This window comes from Cydia amplana, chromosome 7 (assembly GCF_948474715.1).
Source record: "Cydia amplana chromosome 7, ilCydAmpl1.1, whole genome shotgun sequence".
In the NCBI taxonomy this organism is placed as follows: Eukaryota; Metazoa; Arthropoda; class Insecta; order Lepidoptera; family Tortricidae; genus Cydia; species Cydia amplana.
This window is the reverse complement of record NC_086075.1, coordinates 19,921,134-19,939,944: the sequence shown is the minus strand read 5'-3', so window position 1 is coordinate 19,939,944 and position 18,811 is coordinate 19,921,134. Positions and strand designations below refer to the sequence as shown.

Genomic DNA, 18,811 nt, shown 5'->3' with positions numbered 1-18,811 from the left:
AGCGCCGGAAGCTCCGGCCCGGACACGGTCCGGTCTAACTTGAGTCATCCTTAACGCGGGAAACGAGGAAAAAGCTGACAACAAAGACTTTTGGGGGCGTCTCGCTTTTAAGAATTTCCTTTTATTGTGATCTGAAGACGCGATTGATCGAGACTACTAAAAGAGGCTTTTATATTATATTATTATAAAGAAATGAGACAATGAAGGTTTGACATTATGTGTCATACTTTTTGATGGCAGGTAGGAAAATGTATATTCATAATTAACCTATTGATATTGATATATTACTGTATTTTGTAGACGTATATAATAAAACACTTAGGTTTTGTAAACTGCTTATAGGCTTCAGTTCAGTTCAGTTCATTTATTTTGTTAAACATAGGTTACATGAAAGATGGTAGATTAATAACCAGGGCCCGTACTTTTCATGCCGTTGACGCAAAAATGACGTCACGCTGCATAGAGTATGATTGCAATTATTATTTTGTCATAATTAATCATTTTGATAACCTCTGCAGATAACCGATATCGATACTTGAAATAATCAGTACGATGTCTAATTGACTTTTATCTTATTGTCACTCAACTAAATTTATTTACCTACCTACTTAAAATTTTATATATTTGTTAGGTAAGTATTGTTGGAAAAATATAAATAAGTAGGTACAATGTCATCTTTACTGTCATTTATTGTAAATTACGAAAACTATTGAAGTAATTTGTACATGATTAAAATGATTGACGACTAATGATTAATAATTACAATAAAACTATTTAGGAATTGGGATGCAGCGTGACGTCAAATTGATGTCAACGGCATGAAAAGTACGGGCCCTGTTAATAAATATACATTTGATCTATAATATGTTTTACCCACTATGCAGGTGTACAAAATTGTATCGTGCGGTCATCAAATAAACGCATATGCTAAACCCTTAGATAGGTACTCTTAAAAGTCTTGAATTAATATTTATTTATTAGGTACCTCTGTTAAGAAAATAGCATAAAATACCTAAGTTAGCAACGGCCGCCACACAAAAATAGGTTTATTCATTTCATTATATTTCGTAAGGTTTCCTTTATCCAAAGCTAGATATCAATATCACGAGTTAAGGTTGGCAACTAATATAATAATGGAGCTTAGTCCTAGGCGAGCTTCAACAATAGTCGGCTTTTTGCTCCTTTGTTAAGCCCGCCATTATAACCGACGTGAAGGCTGTAAGAGAGTTATATAATGATGGCGAAACCATGGCGCTTATGATTTTTTAGGAAAAACTGAGAGTCATTATAGAACATCCTTAGAAGGGATAAGTGCTTGTGCCCGAAAATTTCCTAGACTTATTATAGGATAGGTGAACACGTTTAGTGTGATAAGAAAAATTTCAAATGTTATGTTCGACCAATTCCCAGAAAGCCGACATCAATTAAAAGTTTTATTGAATAATTTTACGGTTTAGACTCACAGCTACATTCGAACTTTAAGATACGTCAAATATTAGATGTCGAAACGATATGGATTGGATATGTCAGTATCTTAAAGTTCGATGGCTGTCACTTGTTTTTAGTCACTCACGCGACATGTGACTGTTTAATGTTAGATAGTTATTAGTACAGTATGTGATTATATTTATGGTCTCACAACAGTTTAAATTCGATTAAAATTTTTATTGTACAGAGTATTTACTTAGCTTTGATGTTGTTCTATTGTCGTAAATAAATGAAAAATCAAGGTTTTATTGCTATCAACCAAATAAAAATGGTAAAAAATTCAAGGCCATTAAGTACCTGTGATGGTAAGTAATTAGTAATTGTAGATATAATAACATTCAATTTAAATTACTCAAGCTATCAAAAACAAGTTTAGCAGGTATTTTTCATCCAATATTTACTAAATCCAGACTTAAGGGCCTACTGCAGCCGCGTCTGGCGCTTTGTAAACCACGCCCGCTAGTTCTTCCCTCCCCGCTAACACGCACACATGGAAACGCTTCGCGCCGCAAGTGAAGTTTGTGTGACCTTTTAGCACCATCTAACGTTACAGAAGTTAACTACCATTATACGCGGTCGCTGCGGTCGGCCAGAAACTTATATTCGGAAAAAATAGAAACAGATGGCGTTGTTACTTGTTCATAATAGCAAACAATAAAATAATTAATTAATAAACCTAAATATTTATTGTTATTTTTGGAAGATGTTAACAGCAAAGAAGCAGCAGCGTAGATAGCATATAAGTTAAGAGTATTGATAATAAGAAAATAGCACAAGAACAGAAAAAAGATTATTTTTGATAAAATATGATGAAAACAGATTTACTTGATTACGCTCAGAACCTGACTTTGCGGTCACTAAATGCAAATTTCAACCTTATTGTTATGAGGTTACAATACCCCTGGGGTTGCAGGCGTCCATAGTCGTTATTATTATAAATGCTTTGGTTGAAATGCTTTTTAACCCTCGAATTTTTCATAGGTACAGTCACCTGCAATAATATGTTACTCTTCGACGGCCGCAAAAATATGTGACACGCTCTTATGGCTCTACAAATAAGATCTAACACGATCTACCGCAAAACGGCCTTCGGTGTGTAACATATTATTGCAGCTGACTGTACTCGTATTCATTGTATAGGTAGGTATTCATATCTTTTATCCGATCGATTTGCATTTATTTGAAATAAATCAGTGTTTAGTAATTATGTTTTATTGAATAAGAGATTATTTTATATAAGGAATACAGGGTGTCTTTTTGAAACACCCATTTTCTGGATAATTTTGAATTTCAATTGTCAGGGGTGCCTACATAATTTTTTAATACCTTTTACAACGACAACAAACAAAAGTTCAAATTCGCAGTATTTTTATTACCCGGGTCGTGTCGCAACAAAATAGAAAATCATATTTTTCAAATCTAAGCGTTATTGTAATTTATCTCAAATAACCAAAAAACCAATCTGACTAGAACTTAAAAACGAACAGAATTATTTTAATATGTCGATTTTTCTTGGTGACCCAGGAGATTTTTTTTTGTATCCCATACAAAAAGAATGTATCCCAATCGCGTATCGGTTTTGGTTTTTACTTATAAGTGTGAAAAATATATTCTACCATATACGAAGGATGTGTGTTTTTTCATGTTTTATGTGTCTTTTTGTACAATAAAGTGTTTTACTGCTACTAATAGATCATATTAACGATTAACTAAAAAGGTATTTGCATCTAATTTAACTGGTAAATTATTGAAGTCCGCTAAAATTTATATATATTCAAAAAAATATTTGTTAGTATGTCCCAAAATCATGGCTCATTTTTAAGTCTCCTGACTTACCAAACATATCGCAACGAAGGCAAGGGTACAACGCGGCATCGTGAACCTAATAACGTAACGTTTCAGTTACTTTTTTAGTCGCCGACCATTTTATCCGGGGTACGAAAAGAGGTATTAGATCTATCCTGGGTCTAATATGTTATAAAAACATAGTTTATTGAAAAATGTTCGTAGGTAGTACACAAAATTTAAATTTTCTTTTAAATGTGTTTTGGGTCATCGTTATCCCTGGTGACTTTTCTGGTGACCCAAGAGACATCAATTTTATTATGACTCAGGAGACTTTTTTCTATGCACTTTGATTTTTTTGATGCGCTAATTTTGTAATCTAAAATAACTAATTGACCCATCCTCCTTTCTATTGAAAAACTTTAGTTCCGAAATTGCTGGTCAGTGAGCTGGTTTAAAATTCTAAATTCAAATTTGTAGCGTTAATTTTTTAAAATTCGAATATAAATTGTAAAGTTACCTTGCAGACCTCGCATCTAATATTTGGTCATGATATTTTGAGTTTTATTCACCAGTACTAGAGTTCACTTTTATTAGCGATTTCATCAAGATGTAGCTTTATTGAATTATATTATTTATATTTGAGTGATAGTTATAATGTAACTGTGAGATCCTCGTATTTCAGCCCGTACAAGATTATAACCTTTTTCATGTAATGTCATTGAGTTTTTCTTTATTGATTTAAATGCCATCTAAATGAGTGGCCATCTAAACCTTACGGTCACGTGATCGCCTTACGCTGTCTCGAGTTTATCATTTTTTCCCCACCTCAAAAAGTGCCCAGCGCCGCTAAAGAAGTTTTCACTTCAAAAATCTTTGAATGCAGTTGTTTCTTTAAAAAACAATAATGTTTCATTTAAGTAAAATGAGCAAACTTAAGGTTTTAAGGCACTTTCCCTCCAGGGCCCATAATTTTTTTCCACCCGGTATAGTAGACAACAATTTTTTTCGACTAAATGAAGTTTTATTAGATAAATCGTTGATCACATCGTTCGTTTCACACATCACATCAAATCGTTTGTCATCACAATAAAAATTTGTCAAAATAATGAAATTTATGCCAAAAAACATAAATAAAACATATAAATTCAACACATTTTTTTAATAAAAATCTTTCTCGATGAAAAGAACATTGACAAATTATGTTCAAAGAATTAATATCAAAACAGATGTCATAATTAGGATTGGCTACTTTAAGAAAGGGACAGAGAGATTTAATCCTCTCGCTCTGCACGTTTTTCTAATTCCTCCTTGTCAAGCCAAAATAAACTATAAAATGATAGTAACACAGTACATTGTAATATTCACTTTTTCCACGGTATCATGTCATTGTAAATTACTTATGTGAAATTGTAGTGGCGTGCGACTTTCAAACCGGAGGTCACGGGTTCGAACCCCGGCCCGTGCAAGTGAGTTTTTGTAAGTAGGGACCTTTTTTAGTGATACTTAAATATAATAACTTTTCGTATTATTGAAATAAAATATTTTATTCAAATTCAAACAAACTTAATAATTAAAACGAATAATATCAATTAGTTTTTAATATTTATTCAATTATTTTAAATTATTTGAGCATGAAAAATACTAGATTTATTTTTATCATTACAATAGAAAAAAAGCAAAAAATATATTCTTATAGATATTATATTTTCAAACAAAAATAAAGCAAAAAGTTACGGTTAGATTCTGATGGCTAAATACCAAACAACTACCGATACATTTCAATATCTGTCGAAATTTCCTAACCCGTTGTAACTGACAAAGAGTATAGATTTCGACGTAGCATGACGTAGCTAAGCAAACACGCACACATGCGTAACGTATAGGCCTGTAAGAAGGCACCATCATAGGTTTACCTCCGATTCCGTTACTACTCAATGGAGTTACGACTCAACGTTTATTGGATATTAAAATTTTACGTAATTCGGAGCGCTGCGCGAAGTGACATAGGTCTTACCTCTTTGAGGCACGACGGCCATCTAACATTACTGGCATAAAGGATGCATTTATGACTTTGACGCATGACAGAAAGAGAAACCGAACTGCGTAAAATGGGCGTTTGCTGTTGAATTCTTAAAATCAAAAATCGATAATAAATCCATCGGTAAAGGATAATAAGTTAATATTTAGTTCTTTGAAAGTTAAGACTAGATTAAAACCTTTGCTGTAAGGTGGATTGTGCTGGATATGGATGTGTTTTCTAGTTGCACGAAGCTAAAACCGAAAAATGAACACGTAAGTTTGGATTTATTTTCTATCGAGAAAATTTTAAGCATTCGTGTTTCGACTACTACGAAATCACTTATCATATAGTCAAGAAACATATATCCGAAAATCACTACTGTTTGTTTCCGGGGCTAGCCACTGCCACGTTTCTAAGATCCTGTTATTTTTCGATGCACGGCCTTAAATAATATCTCACGCCGAATTATAACTCTATAATTTACAAAGAAAAGGACTACAAAGATTCATTGTTCATGTCAGCTGTCCAGTGATTCGGGCACGGCCAAGAAATTTCAAAAAGGTAGACGTGACTTTAATTTATTTATTAACTTTGGTTTAAACGTTTTTTTTAAATACATTATTGAGAGGATTTAATAAGGGGAAAATACTCTAAAGTACGTAAAATGGGGAGGTTATTGCAAAAGATTAATACTACTTCGGTAATCTACAGATTTGCCAAAAATCACCGGGTATTATAAAGGATTACACATACCCTGAGGTATATACATAGTTATTAACAAACACGACATACTGATATTCAGTTTTAATTTAATAATGAGATATACAAATAAGTTGTAAGGTAGGTATAATGTAAATACCAATATATTCAGTACCGGAACACTACCAATGCACACGCGAAATAGTTAAATTTGTTTTGTTTTAATTTGAGTCAGTTACGTAAAAGAGAACTTGTTATTTCTCAAAAAGACATCAAAAACGTCAGTAAATAATTTGTGTCTTTCGAAATAAACTCGTGTTGTTTAATACGTATTATTTTACTTATATAAAACCTATAGAGTCTGTGCGGAAAGAGAAGAGTCATATAATGTATTGCATCCCATACATTTCACGACTCTTCTTTTTCCACACAGACTCGAATACCTAATAAATCGAGAACATCCCAAAACGCAACCCAATCAATTCGTTATGACAACCGGTTAACTCAACCTACTCTCAATAACTATCATCATATAACCTATAAACGTTATGCGTCGTAACACTAATTTATTCGCCATCACGCGCCACTTCCCTGCACAAACTGAAGAATCGTACGGAATTATATCTTATAAGTACAATTCTCGGATTCTCAGTTCTTCTGTATGGTGCTGGTGCTACTATGCTATGGACACTCACTGAAGACATAAGGAAACATCTAGAGGCATTTAAACCGTGGGGGTATAGGAGAATACTGAGAATCTCATGGACTTTTTTATATTTTTTATTACTAAAGCTTTACCTTTATAATAATAATAAATCTAAAATCAAATAAAAAATCGAAGGGGCTGTGAATGCTGTGATTAATATGTTAATAGTATTCAAAGAGGAAAATGGCCACTTCGTTTGAATGGAGAAACGGTCACACGAGTTCGTCCATTTATAGTACGAATATAGAAATCTAATAGTAAATAGGTACCACAAATTTGCGTAGGCACATAATCGTGACTGTTAGAGATCAAGTAGCAAATTTCCACTTATCTATATCTGGATTTCTCGTTCACTTTTACAGATTTATTATTACTTACTCTTCCCAAAATAAATATACAAGGAAAAGGTATTTTCAAGAACTTACGGAAACTTTAGAAACGGATTGGAAGATTCCGAGTGCGTATTTTCGTAGCAACGAGTTCATTTTCTAGTAAAATTAGATTTTCAAAGTAAAGATAATTGAACTTGGCTTGGCCCTCTGCCTCGTGTCTAAATGTTAAGGAACAAGTTTTGGGTTATATTGGGAATATTTTTATTAATTACCTACACTCAGAAACAATGCTTTTTTTTAACCCTTAAACAGGTTGTGTATCTATAAGTACCACATAGCAAATGATTTTTTTTTGACGAGCTGAGTAAATACAACGACCGCAAAATGTCATTACCGTAAAGTCTATTAAGTGGGTGATATCGGAACGTAAAAAAATGACAGGTGTCAAAACAAATTTCTTTGACAATTTAGTTGTCAAGTTCAAATCGACAACAAATGGCAGTTTTTGTACGTTTCTCCCGCTGTATAAGTTCGCTACGCCGAAAAAAAGTACGGTAAGTATTTTGTTTTCTATGTTTATGGTAGATTGTTAGATAATGTATGTGTAGTAAGTCATAACTTACCTTAGTTATTGTTTTCTGATAAAATATTCGATCTAAAAGTTTGTGGTTCATATGAACCCTCTGCCCGTCTGGGGCACGTTCGAGTGGTTTATAAGTGGCCTCTGCCCTGCAGGGAGTTTACATGACATTTAAGGGTAAGATTCATTACTATGAATGAACCCTCATAGTACAAAAGTCATTCAAACTAAGAAAAATATATCGCAAAAATATTATATTTTCCTTTGGTTTTAAATTAATTATTTATTCAACGATTAATCTTATGAGCCACGATATCCGCGCGAACTCTATTTTCTTAATTAGATTGTGGTTTTATTATTTTATCGATTACATGTGAAGATGTGACTTACCCTTAAAACTACTCTGTATGGCTAACAAGGCAGTGGCCATATATGTGCCACGCAGCACCATTTTTAACGGGCAGAGGGCATATAAAAACCACCGGGTTTTCTTTAATGAATTAATGGTAATAAAAAAAACAAGAAATTACTTTTCTTTTAACGCTATTATCTACCCGAATCAGTAATCAAAAGTAAAAAATTCGTCAGGCCTGTTTAAGGGTTAATATTCCCCCCCCCCCCCCACGACAGGAAGGTAGGAAATATTCAGGACAAAAAAGGTCCCCGATTTTTTTGGTTCCGTTTGATTACGTTTTCAATAGGTACAACCATAACGAAACAAACAAAGTATGATATTTTGGGGACTCTTTTTTTTCTCTTATAAGGATCGAAATAGCTCGTTATTCTGAGTAAAAATACCTAATATAAATATTCTTAAAGTCTAAAATTAAAGTAAAACTTATAGAAATACCCAAATGATAATTTAAATATGCCTATTATACATGTAGAAATGCCCATTAAATAGATCGTCAGTCCACACGTAAACCAAAATAACCAGGAACATTCGTCTGTATTAAACAGCATTTGTACATTTCATTAAGGGTTTACTGTCACAACGATGTCGCATAGTACGTAAGTAATCACAGAGTGGCGTGACGTCGAGAATTAAAAAAGAAATTCTGCGGAATGGTATTATTTTAAACGACCTACTTACTTGCGACAAATTATGCTACACTTTGTAATGCACCTATTCATCATGCAAGCTAGGAAACTCGGTCTCCTTTGCTCAGGTAAAGGAAGAATAAATTTGGATTTAAGATTTAATAAGGTAATATTCATAATTTAATAAGGTTTCATAACGTGATAATTTTTCATTTTACGTTACAATTATTTACTATGTTACCTACATATTATTATTATAATTTAATTTCTTATTTAAGGGCCGATTCTTATTTCGTTGCCCATTTTCTTTGTCAGATTTCGATACAATTTGATGGATAGAGTTTCCAATATTATGTACAATATAAACGCAATTTCACAGTATGTCCGGAAAATCATCATCTGAATTACGAAAACGAATGGTTTTTGTAACTCAACTCAAATTACGCAGACTATTTGGGACAAGTTTCAATTTCGTAGATTTCCTACTTATTTTTCCCAGAATAAGAAAATAATAGTATACAAATTTTAAATGAATATTCGAAAGCTAAATACGAATTCATTTAACATACGAAATAAACACTTCAGCTCAACGCTGATAGGTATGTTGTAAATCTTTAACAAAAAAATTATAGCTAGCAGTGCCAAGATTTACAGATTTTTCTTTTTCCTTGAGCTTAAAATATGTGTATGTACGAGAATTCGTCCGTAAGTCCGTTGGCTCCTATTTCGTACAATGGCAGGTTTTCTGAAGCCAGAAAACTCGAGCCAGACTTAAAAATACGTTTTCAAAAAACGTTGTTAGCTGAGTAAATTCGAATTACTATTTACTCCTTGCTAGTTAAAAATAGGTACGTTCAATATAAATCTACAAGAACCCAATTCAGTTGTAACTATTTTACGGGTTTTGTCCCATTTTGATACGACCTTGAAGATCGCTCACGCTGATTTGTTCATGCGAAATAAAATTAAAGTCGTATGTACGTACGTACACGCTCTGCTACCATGTTGGTTACGTGGACTACTCAATGAAATAACATAGTAATAGTTCCCAAAATGTATTGTGCATCCGCAAACGGTCAGAACAGGCAAACGGTCAGAAGAGAAAGACATATTTATAAATGTGACATCTGTCTTCTATATAGCCAGAGTACATATACGAACTCTATGTACGTATATTAGACACACGCCAACATCACTGTTGTAATTAAGTAAGTTCCAACAGATACGCGCGCGATATAATCATTGTTCTTATTTTATTACATTATTATTGATGAAAATGTCGGTCTTCATTTTATTTCAAGCAATTCTATAATGACGACGTACTCAGACAATTTAATTCGCCGAAATTCAATTATGTTTCCCGTTCAATGGGGTAATCATTACAGAATGCATTCATCATTTAGCTGTGAATTGGAGAATGATAAAATGATTGTGACAAAAATAATAAATTATAATGCAAATTCAATAATGGGCAATCAATTTTCGTTAACGTCAAGAGTGAATATAACACATAGGATTCACGTAATAAACTCGGCTTTCATACCTAGGTCTCTTTAGTTCAAATAGTGTCTATTTTTTCATCGTTTCTTTTTACCGAGAAATATTTTATTGTTTCCATTTTTCAAATCAAATCAAATATCATTTATTGTCAGGCAACTAAGGCCCATAGATACATACTTACCCCATAGATTTTTGCTTTCATGTTTTATTTGAAGTAGTGAAGTAACTTGCGGCGGTAGCATTTGTATGGCTTGTCACCATGCCTGTCACGTTCTAACAAGTATGTAAAGTATGTAAGTGCGATAGTGATGGGCATAGTGACAGGCGCTAAAAATGGAAACATGTATGCTGCGCCCGATGGAAGATCGCTCACGCTGATTGGTTCAAGCGAAATTACCAATCAGCGCCAATCACCACGACGATCGTCAAGGACGTGTCAAGGCCAGTTCAAAACCAATACAAATTGTTAACTTAGAATCTCCCTATTACCGTAATATAAAGCCAATTCAATCTACAGTCATTCACATTCAATAATCCTAAGATCATAATCTCCCACATAATTACCAAAAAGCCATTCACTCGCAAATCATAAATGCGGAACTCATTCCATTCACTCCCGAATGGCGGCTAAGTGAATTACCACGTCAATTGTTCGTTCGTTAAACAAATTTAAGGGGTAATTGGGTACACCTAGGCCCCTAATTAGGGTGCCTGGGGGGTAAGAAAGTGAAGTGTACTCAATAGGTACTTAATATACCTTATAGGTAAGGTTCTTAGAATAGTGAACTTAAGGGGTGGTTGGGGTTACAAGTGTGGCTACCACCAGTTTGGAACTGACATTAAACGCTATCGAGAACTACTTACTTTACTTAACGTGACTTACTTTCTATGAATCTCGCTAGTACTCGCATATTAGTGCGAGCGAGATGTATAGAAATTAAATTACGTAGACGTTAGCGTATATACCAGTTTTGACAGTCAGTAACTCATGGTCCATACCATGTACATTGTGTACAGGGGGTCTAAACCGCAAACATTATCATCGCAACAAACGCCAAACAAACATAAACGTGTTTCGGGATGACAGATACTATTACAAATGTCCTGACTAACTTCATACATTACCTATTTAATTAATCATCAAAAAAAGAAATGAATACCTATAATATTATACATATAGTTTATTATACTCTATCTTGCTTGTACTAATTATATTTTTAGGCACTTTGAAAAAACTAGTTTTGTCTGAAAAAAATCTAGCTAAAACAAGTTATCGCCGAGGCCTTACGGAAAACTAGTTTTAACTAGGATAAACATGTTTTTACTTTAAACGGGTTTTTACGGTAACTGATATCTATAAAGTACAAATTAATATAATCTAAAATATCGTCCACGGGAATTCTATTTAAAATGTTCCTAAGAAGCCCTCGCTCCCTATCCGCCTCTATTGAATATTCATAATCGCAATTGGCATTTTTATCGAATCGACTATCGATTTTCGGATTGTCGGATAAGGCTCATTCGATTCGGGAATAACGCCGGCACCAATATTTTTACAAGCGAGACGATTGCTCGAATTTTAATATTTTTGAAAGCAATCTGGCCGGCAAAGATTTTTTGCTGTTTTTGTTAATATTCGAGAGTTGATTTTTCAAATTCATAGCGTATAGCCTATGATCCATTTTTGTTTTTTTATCATAGAATGGGTAAGCATAACAATGTTAAAGCCTGACCAGGAATATAAGTATGATGACGCGCCATGTTGCGGAATTACACTGGAACTAAGTTTTTCATACTATACTGAACTGTCACCCTATACATGAGAATAACAGCGCCCTCTTGACAATGATCATATATTACTGGTCAGGCTTTACGAATACCTAAAACCAATTTGTTGCTTCGGACGAATTTAAACAAACCTAGTCTACCCAATAAAACTCTTTTCAATTACACGATTTTGTCTTTTATGATATAGGAGGCAAACGAGCAAACGGACCGCCTGATGGTAAGGAATTACCGTCGTCCACGGTTACCTTCAAGACCAGATGGATTGCAAGTACGTTGCCAGCCTTAAAGATGGAAGAAAATTCTGTTCTTATATGTCGTATCGATCCGGAAATACCAAACACAAAAGAAAGTGCAAAATGTACCATAAAGAATTAATAGAAATGCCGATGCAGCGAATATTTTCATAAGATATTAATTCATTAGGAAAATTATTTATTAGTGTTAGTATTAAACAACAGTATTTGAGAAACGGCAGAACCTCAGAAGACTCTCTGACTAGATGAGAACTTATTCATCTCAAATAGTATTTCGATTTTTTTCCCAGAGTTAAAAGATTAATTAGTTCGCAGATGGAAAGCAACCAGATTGCGTTCAAACTTAACTACGTACCTAACATTTTTATTGAGGCAAGCAAAAGTTGATTGTATAGTCAATCACACTTTCCTATTTGCATATTAAAGAGCTTAGGAATCAATATTTTTTACAACTTTAAGCTTGAAATAATTCTAAAAGTCAAAATCATCATAGCATCATGGCATTGTTCGCAGACCGAATTTAAAGTTTAAATTCACAACAGTTTAAATTTTAAACTGTTGTGAACATTGAATAATTTTACGGTTTAGCCTCACTTGTTTTTAGTCACTCGTGCGACATGACTAAAAACAAGTGAATCTAAACCGTAAATAGCATTGCCTGTAAACATTTTTCAATGTGGTGTTAAATAATTTTATTCTATGTCTATGTCTATGTAAATTGGTTCACAGATTTTTCTGCTTCATACAAAATCGTCCAAACGACGAAATAATAAAGAAGAAAAAAAAACCGTTATTGTTTGTTTCCTGGAAATAGTCGAAAACATTAAATAATATTCAGTGTGTCGCGTTCGGGGAACTCGGTTCAATATCACCACGGATATGACGAATTAAAATATTTTGTATTTGTTTCGTTTTCGCTCATAATTTTACAAACCAAAATGTTTCATTTCGTAGAATATACGATCCTCTAGACTATCTGGACTAGACCACTATATGGAAACAATGTAGCTTATAAAACTCCTTTTTCACCTAATAATTAGGGACCATTGTACTTATGTAACAGTAGATATTGGTCTGGTTTCAATGCATTTTAGATATTTTACTAGCGACTCGGCTTTGCACGGGTTAAAAAATTATACACCTACCTTCCTCTTCAATCACTCTATCTATTTAAAAAAAAACTGCATCAAAGTCTGTTGCGTAGTTTTAAAGATCTAAGCATACCTACATAGGGACAGACAGACAGCAGGAAACGAATTTGTGTTATACTATATATGTTTATGTAGTATTTTATAATTTATTTAGTATTAGATCGTTGGAAAAATACATAATTTAAAGGATATAACAAATTCAATAGTTTGTTCGTCAAACAGGCCGTTTCAGTTTTGCAAGTCCGACTAGTATGTGTAGGATCGGCTAAAATATGCAAAACCTGACAGTGTGCATATGCGCTTGAAATCGCGTTGCATATTTAGTGTGTTCCACATTTTAGCTCAAATTGAACAAATTGGTATATTATCACACAAGTTTAATCAGACGAAACCTTATAACTTACGGATCCAGATAAATTATTTTGTAAAATAACTAAATGTTTTTGAAGTACACACACTATAAACTACTTATTTATAAATTATAAACTGTAGAAAAAGCGAGCAAGCCCTCCAAAGGCCGAGGCTGGATGCGAACCGGCGTCTTCACCTAACAACGCTAACGCCCTGGATCTTTATTTGATAACTTTTAATTACCTACTTATCTTTGACGACCGGTCTGGCCTAGTGGGTAGTGGCCCTGCCTGTGAAGCCGCGGTCCTGGGTTCGAATCCCAGTAAGGGCATTTATTTGTGTGATGAGCAAAGATATTTGTTCCTTAGTCATGGTTGTTTTCTATGTATTTAAGTATTTGTATATTATATAGTATATCGTTGCCTGAGTACCCATAACACAAGCTTTCTTGAGCTTACCGTGGGGCTTAGTCAATTTGTGTAAAAAAATGTCCTATAATATTTATTTATTTATTTATTTACTTATAATTTAACTTGAATTATTATTTAGCCTGTTGTGGATATCATCATTGATTTTTGTGGGACGATATATGTTGCTAATTTGCATTTTGTAGCCACCTTGCGAACTATATCATTTTTAAGGTGTTGTTTTAGTCATTTAATATATAATTTATATCTATAAATATTAAATAACATACCTACATAAGTTTGTTTAAACAAGTTGCTACGTTACCAGTCATTTATTCCGAAATATGACATCGTCTTATATAGGCTCTACATAATACTACTGTTATCTAGTTTGCGTCGGGAACAGCGACATCTTTGAAGTAATTTGGCCAACAAACTAATCATAGTCCATATCGGCTCGAAAAAAGTTCATATAATTACATAGGTACTTAGTAATAATATTACTAACATTTTACATTTAAAAACTTACCGATGGAATCCGTGCAGCGGAACAACACTGAAATTCCCAACACTATCAACTGTATTTCCCACTTCATCACAACGTCCAACCGCATTTTACACAAAAACACTGGCCAGTAACAAAAAGTGTGTGTTCGAAGTTCGAAAGTTTGGAACGCGTTTTCAACGGTCGGGACGCAGGGCCCCGGCGAGTTCGGATACCAACTGCTCGGTCGGTGGCTTGGCAGGCCGTTAGGAGTCTTGGCGCATGCGTATAAGTATATGTATAAGGAACCTTTTTCAAGCATGTTGTAGAATTTGGAATAGTTGACGGAAATGTTATCACTTTTTTCTAACTTTAACAACTGACCACAATGTGACATTTAAAATTGCTGCTGGAAAATCGCTAAATGAGAAGTTTTACGAGTATATGAAAATTGACAGTCTTATCACTGTGTCGCGATTATTAAGGATGAATCTATATTCTATTGATATCTTGATTTTGATAAAAAAAAGTAATAGAGTTACCAACAAAATACTTGTAAAATCAACAATTTCTTAAGTTTTGCGGTATTTGTGTAAAATATTTCCATAATATTTTTATGTTTCAGTTTTTTACCCATGCCAACAAGAGAGAAAAGCCAAGAAGAACTTACATTGACCCAGTCAAATAAAAAATAAAAGTCGTGTTGTATCAAAAAGTCAAAAAGATTGCCCGGGATAGAATTAAATGAAAAGTTGTCCAACGATAAAAAGCGAGCTCTTAAAAAATATGATAAAAAACCATGATAATAATTAGTACTAAAGGCCAACTCAAACATACATTGATATCAAAATGACGTCTAACTGATACATTTGGTTCGTACATGTATGGGCGCGGGCGAGACCCACGGTAACTTAGTCAATCTGTGTAAGAATATCCTATAATATTTATTTATTTACCTAAATTAACATGATTCAAATATCATTCTTATGTCAGTGTACGTTCGAGTTGGCCTGTTATTGGGACTTAATTCAGGAGGTAATGTACTATGAAGGGTAAAATTTAATAATTATGTTAGCAGTCAAGGCAGAGAGACAAGACAAGACAAGAATGCGCCACACCCAGCCGGGGACATGCCCGCTCCGGACTAGCCGGCATACCAGGGGACGAAATTTTAAGGGAGTGACACGCTCTGGGATGGGGAGGGATAGTTACAATCAGCCGGCTATGCAGCCTCAAGCCAATATTGGAAGATAGGTCGGGTAGGTTATGTCGTTGAAGGAGAGCGTTGGTGATATGCTGCTCGTCGTTTCCGTTTCGGTCTTCGTAGTATCTTGTATCAAGCGTCGATGTCCTCATGAGATGGCATTTGCTCGTTGATTCGAGGTGCTGTTTCTTCTTCGTCTGATTCGCTGTCGGTTTCGTCCAGTTGATATATTTCTCTTGCTGCTTAGATGAATTCGCCTTTGTCGTCTGCCATGTTGATCCACTCAGATGGATGCCTGGTGTAATAGTCCATGTTCTGTGTCAGCGAGTTTTCAGCGAGTTCAAGTGTAGAGTGGTCTGCCAACTTCAAGTTTTTTGGCTCTATTAGTTATATATGCTACTTCTAGGAGGTGCGGTTTTGGTTTTGGTTTTTGGTTGTGCTACCTAGGACACATCCTAAGACGGCCGTCTTAGGATGTGTCCTAGGTAGCACATTCGTAGGCATTTTATCCTTTTGGTTATTGTTTTGCCGTGTAGTATAGTAGTATCGCGAATCTTACTGGGCCTCGGCGTTGTTCCTGACTTATTTAGCATGTCTCTTAAGATTATTCGTTCGTATTGCATACGGGACTCTTTGATGAAGTTTGTGAGGATCTTGGCGTTATTGTCAGTATAATAGAATTGTCTAAGGAACCCGGATTTTGTGGCCGTCTGTTTTATTATGTTCACGCTGGCGTCCTGTAAATGGAGACAATGGCAGGCAAACAACCCTTGCGTAGGTAGTGCCTTGCGTAATTATTACTGTTAATGACCGTATTTTGTAGAACTACTATGAATAGTGCCAGATGTGTACTCTTTTACAAATAAGTTGCGTTGGTATTGTTTCAACTAGTTGCAGAGAGAAATCCCTTTTTTTTGTGGCAGATGTGGATATTTCGGGCTTTCCGGGGAGCAATATGCCTTCGGGTTATTGTGAGTAAAGTAGGTAGGTAATACCAAATATCGTTCCTGTTATGTGTAAGTAGTTACGATATAGTTTGTTTTATGATAATTGATTCTCTGGAATACAACATATATATATTATTCTGCACCTATATGATTGATGTCTAGTTATTATGTAGATTAGGGTAGTATTATGGGCCTAGTTTTAGTCGTAGTTAGGTTGCCTACCTAGGGTAGGGATTTAGGTTTAGGGCCTGATGGGCGTCTTTAGCCTATGAGCAAGCAGATTCGGAGCGATCTCACCAAGTTTGGCCGTGGTGTAGGCGGGGACGACAGACGCCGCGTCTCGACGTTGGACCGCTGATGAAGCAGCGATCGCACCTACGATCGTCACGGTAGGCTTGCGCAGGCACGGGCCGCATACAGATTAACGCACTTGTAAACGTAAATATTTTATAATTGGGGTGCGCTGATAACCGTAACTATAAACACTTTCACGGGATTCTGTAATTTAGTAAGCAAGCGACCCGAGAGCTTTAGCGCGAGATGGCTCTTAGATGTTGGCGCGGCGATGCTCGACCATCTGGCGATGGGTGCTATTGTTTCGTTGCGCGTTTATGAGGTTTATTTGTTCGCTCTGGGCACGACCACTCGGTACGGCGTCCAAAATGGAACTTCAATTAAAACTTAATAATTATGTTAGCAGTCAATGATTTATTCGAAGACGAAGTGAACCTTTAATAAATCAAACAGCCAAGACGACAGATAATATCGATGCAAATGTTGCTTCTTGAAGCAAAATCTGCATTTGAAATTCAACGTCATTGTGTCTGTATTTCGTATTTAGGTTTAACTTCGATAGAATAGTCAAACTAATTTCCTTTCGAGTTGGATCAAACGGAAACTTAGTGCAACGTTTTGACGTTATTCATTCTCTTCGGTATGTAGGGGAGCGGGAGGCTTGTTGTAACAGTTTTAGGAAAAAGGTCTGTATTGTCTAAACTATGTATAATTTTATGTTTCTGAGTATGAGGGTTTGTAAAGTATTTACCTAAGCACTAATTCCGATTACAAAATGATTTTAATGGTTTACGCATCTTTTACACCAAACACTTTTTGAAAAACTGAGAGTTGTTACAGCTTACCCCGTAATTGGGGCGTGTTGTAACAGTTTTAGGAAAAAGGCCTGTATTGTCTAAAATATGTATAATTCTATGATTCTGAGTATGAGGGTTTGTAAAGTATTTATCCAAGCACTAATTCCGATTACAAAATAATTTTGAAATGTTTTACACCAGACACTTTTTGAAAAACTGGAAGTTGTTACAACTTACCCCGTAAATTTTTTTTCAATACCTGGTCGAAACAGAGCTGGTATGCACATCCACTCGCTTCAATGTCTGGCGGGGCAATGGCGGTGTTTATTATTACGCTATTCCTCGAGTTATAAGAAAGTAATTCAGCAAAAAAATTATTTAAATGTTTTTATTCCCCATTTTAATTTTTAACAAGCAGAAACGTCTGCGAACGACTGCGACGTCTGCGTGCGTCTGTTTTTTCCACTTTTAAATTTATTTTTTTATTCCCCGTCAAAATTGGGCGTTACTACTTACCCCTGTTACATTAAGCCCCCGGCTCCCCTAATAGGTTTTTTAGTTACTTACCTAGGTACGTATTTGCTTACGTCGAAACAAGTTTTAGTAAGAAATATATAAGTGCCCCATAGAAAAAAAATCGACCAAAAAGTGTCGCTTATAGGTTTATTTCTGCTTTTGCAGATCAATATACTTATGTAACAAAAATCAATTATGTAACAAGGTCATATTTTAAACTGTGAAATCGCTTATAACGTACATACCTACATAATGTAGGTACCTACGTTTCATCGCTTTAAGCGCACTCATTACGCTTACGCTTTAAATCCCCCGTTAAAAGCATTGCGTCACGATTTACTCTTATGTTACGTGTGCACGACTGATGACGTCATTAAGCCCGTGACGTCACATTCTCTGATTACAACATATTAAGAACGTGTGGGGACCGCACCTTTGTACACAAGGGAATCAAGCACGCACCT

At 34.8% G+C, this 18,811-nt stretch overlaps 1 protein-coding gene across 1 annotated transcript in view; it reads right to left on the bottom strand.

Moving 5' to 3' along the window:
• Nucleotides 1-14,810, bottom strand: part of LOC134649672 (lachesin-like) — a 68,080-nt gene extending 53,270 nt beyond the window's left edge. Inside the window, exon 1 of the mRNA XM_063504510.1 lies at nucleotides 14,635-14,810. Within this exon, the coding sequence (XP_063360580.1) occupies nucleotides 14,635-14,719 (85 nt within the window). The 5' untranslated portion in view covers nucleotides 14,720-14,810. The remainder of the gene's footprint in view (nucleotides 1-14,634) is intronic.
• Nucleotides 14,811-18,811: the final 4,001 nt, after the last annotated feature.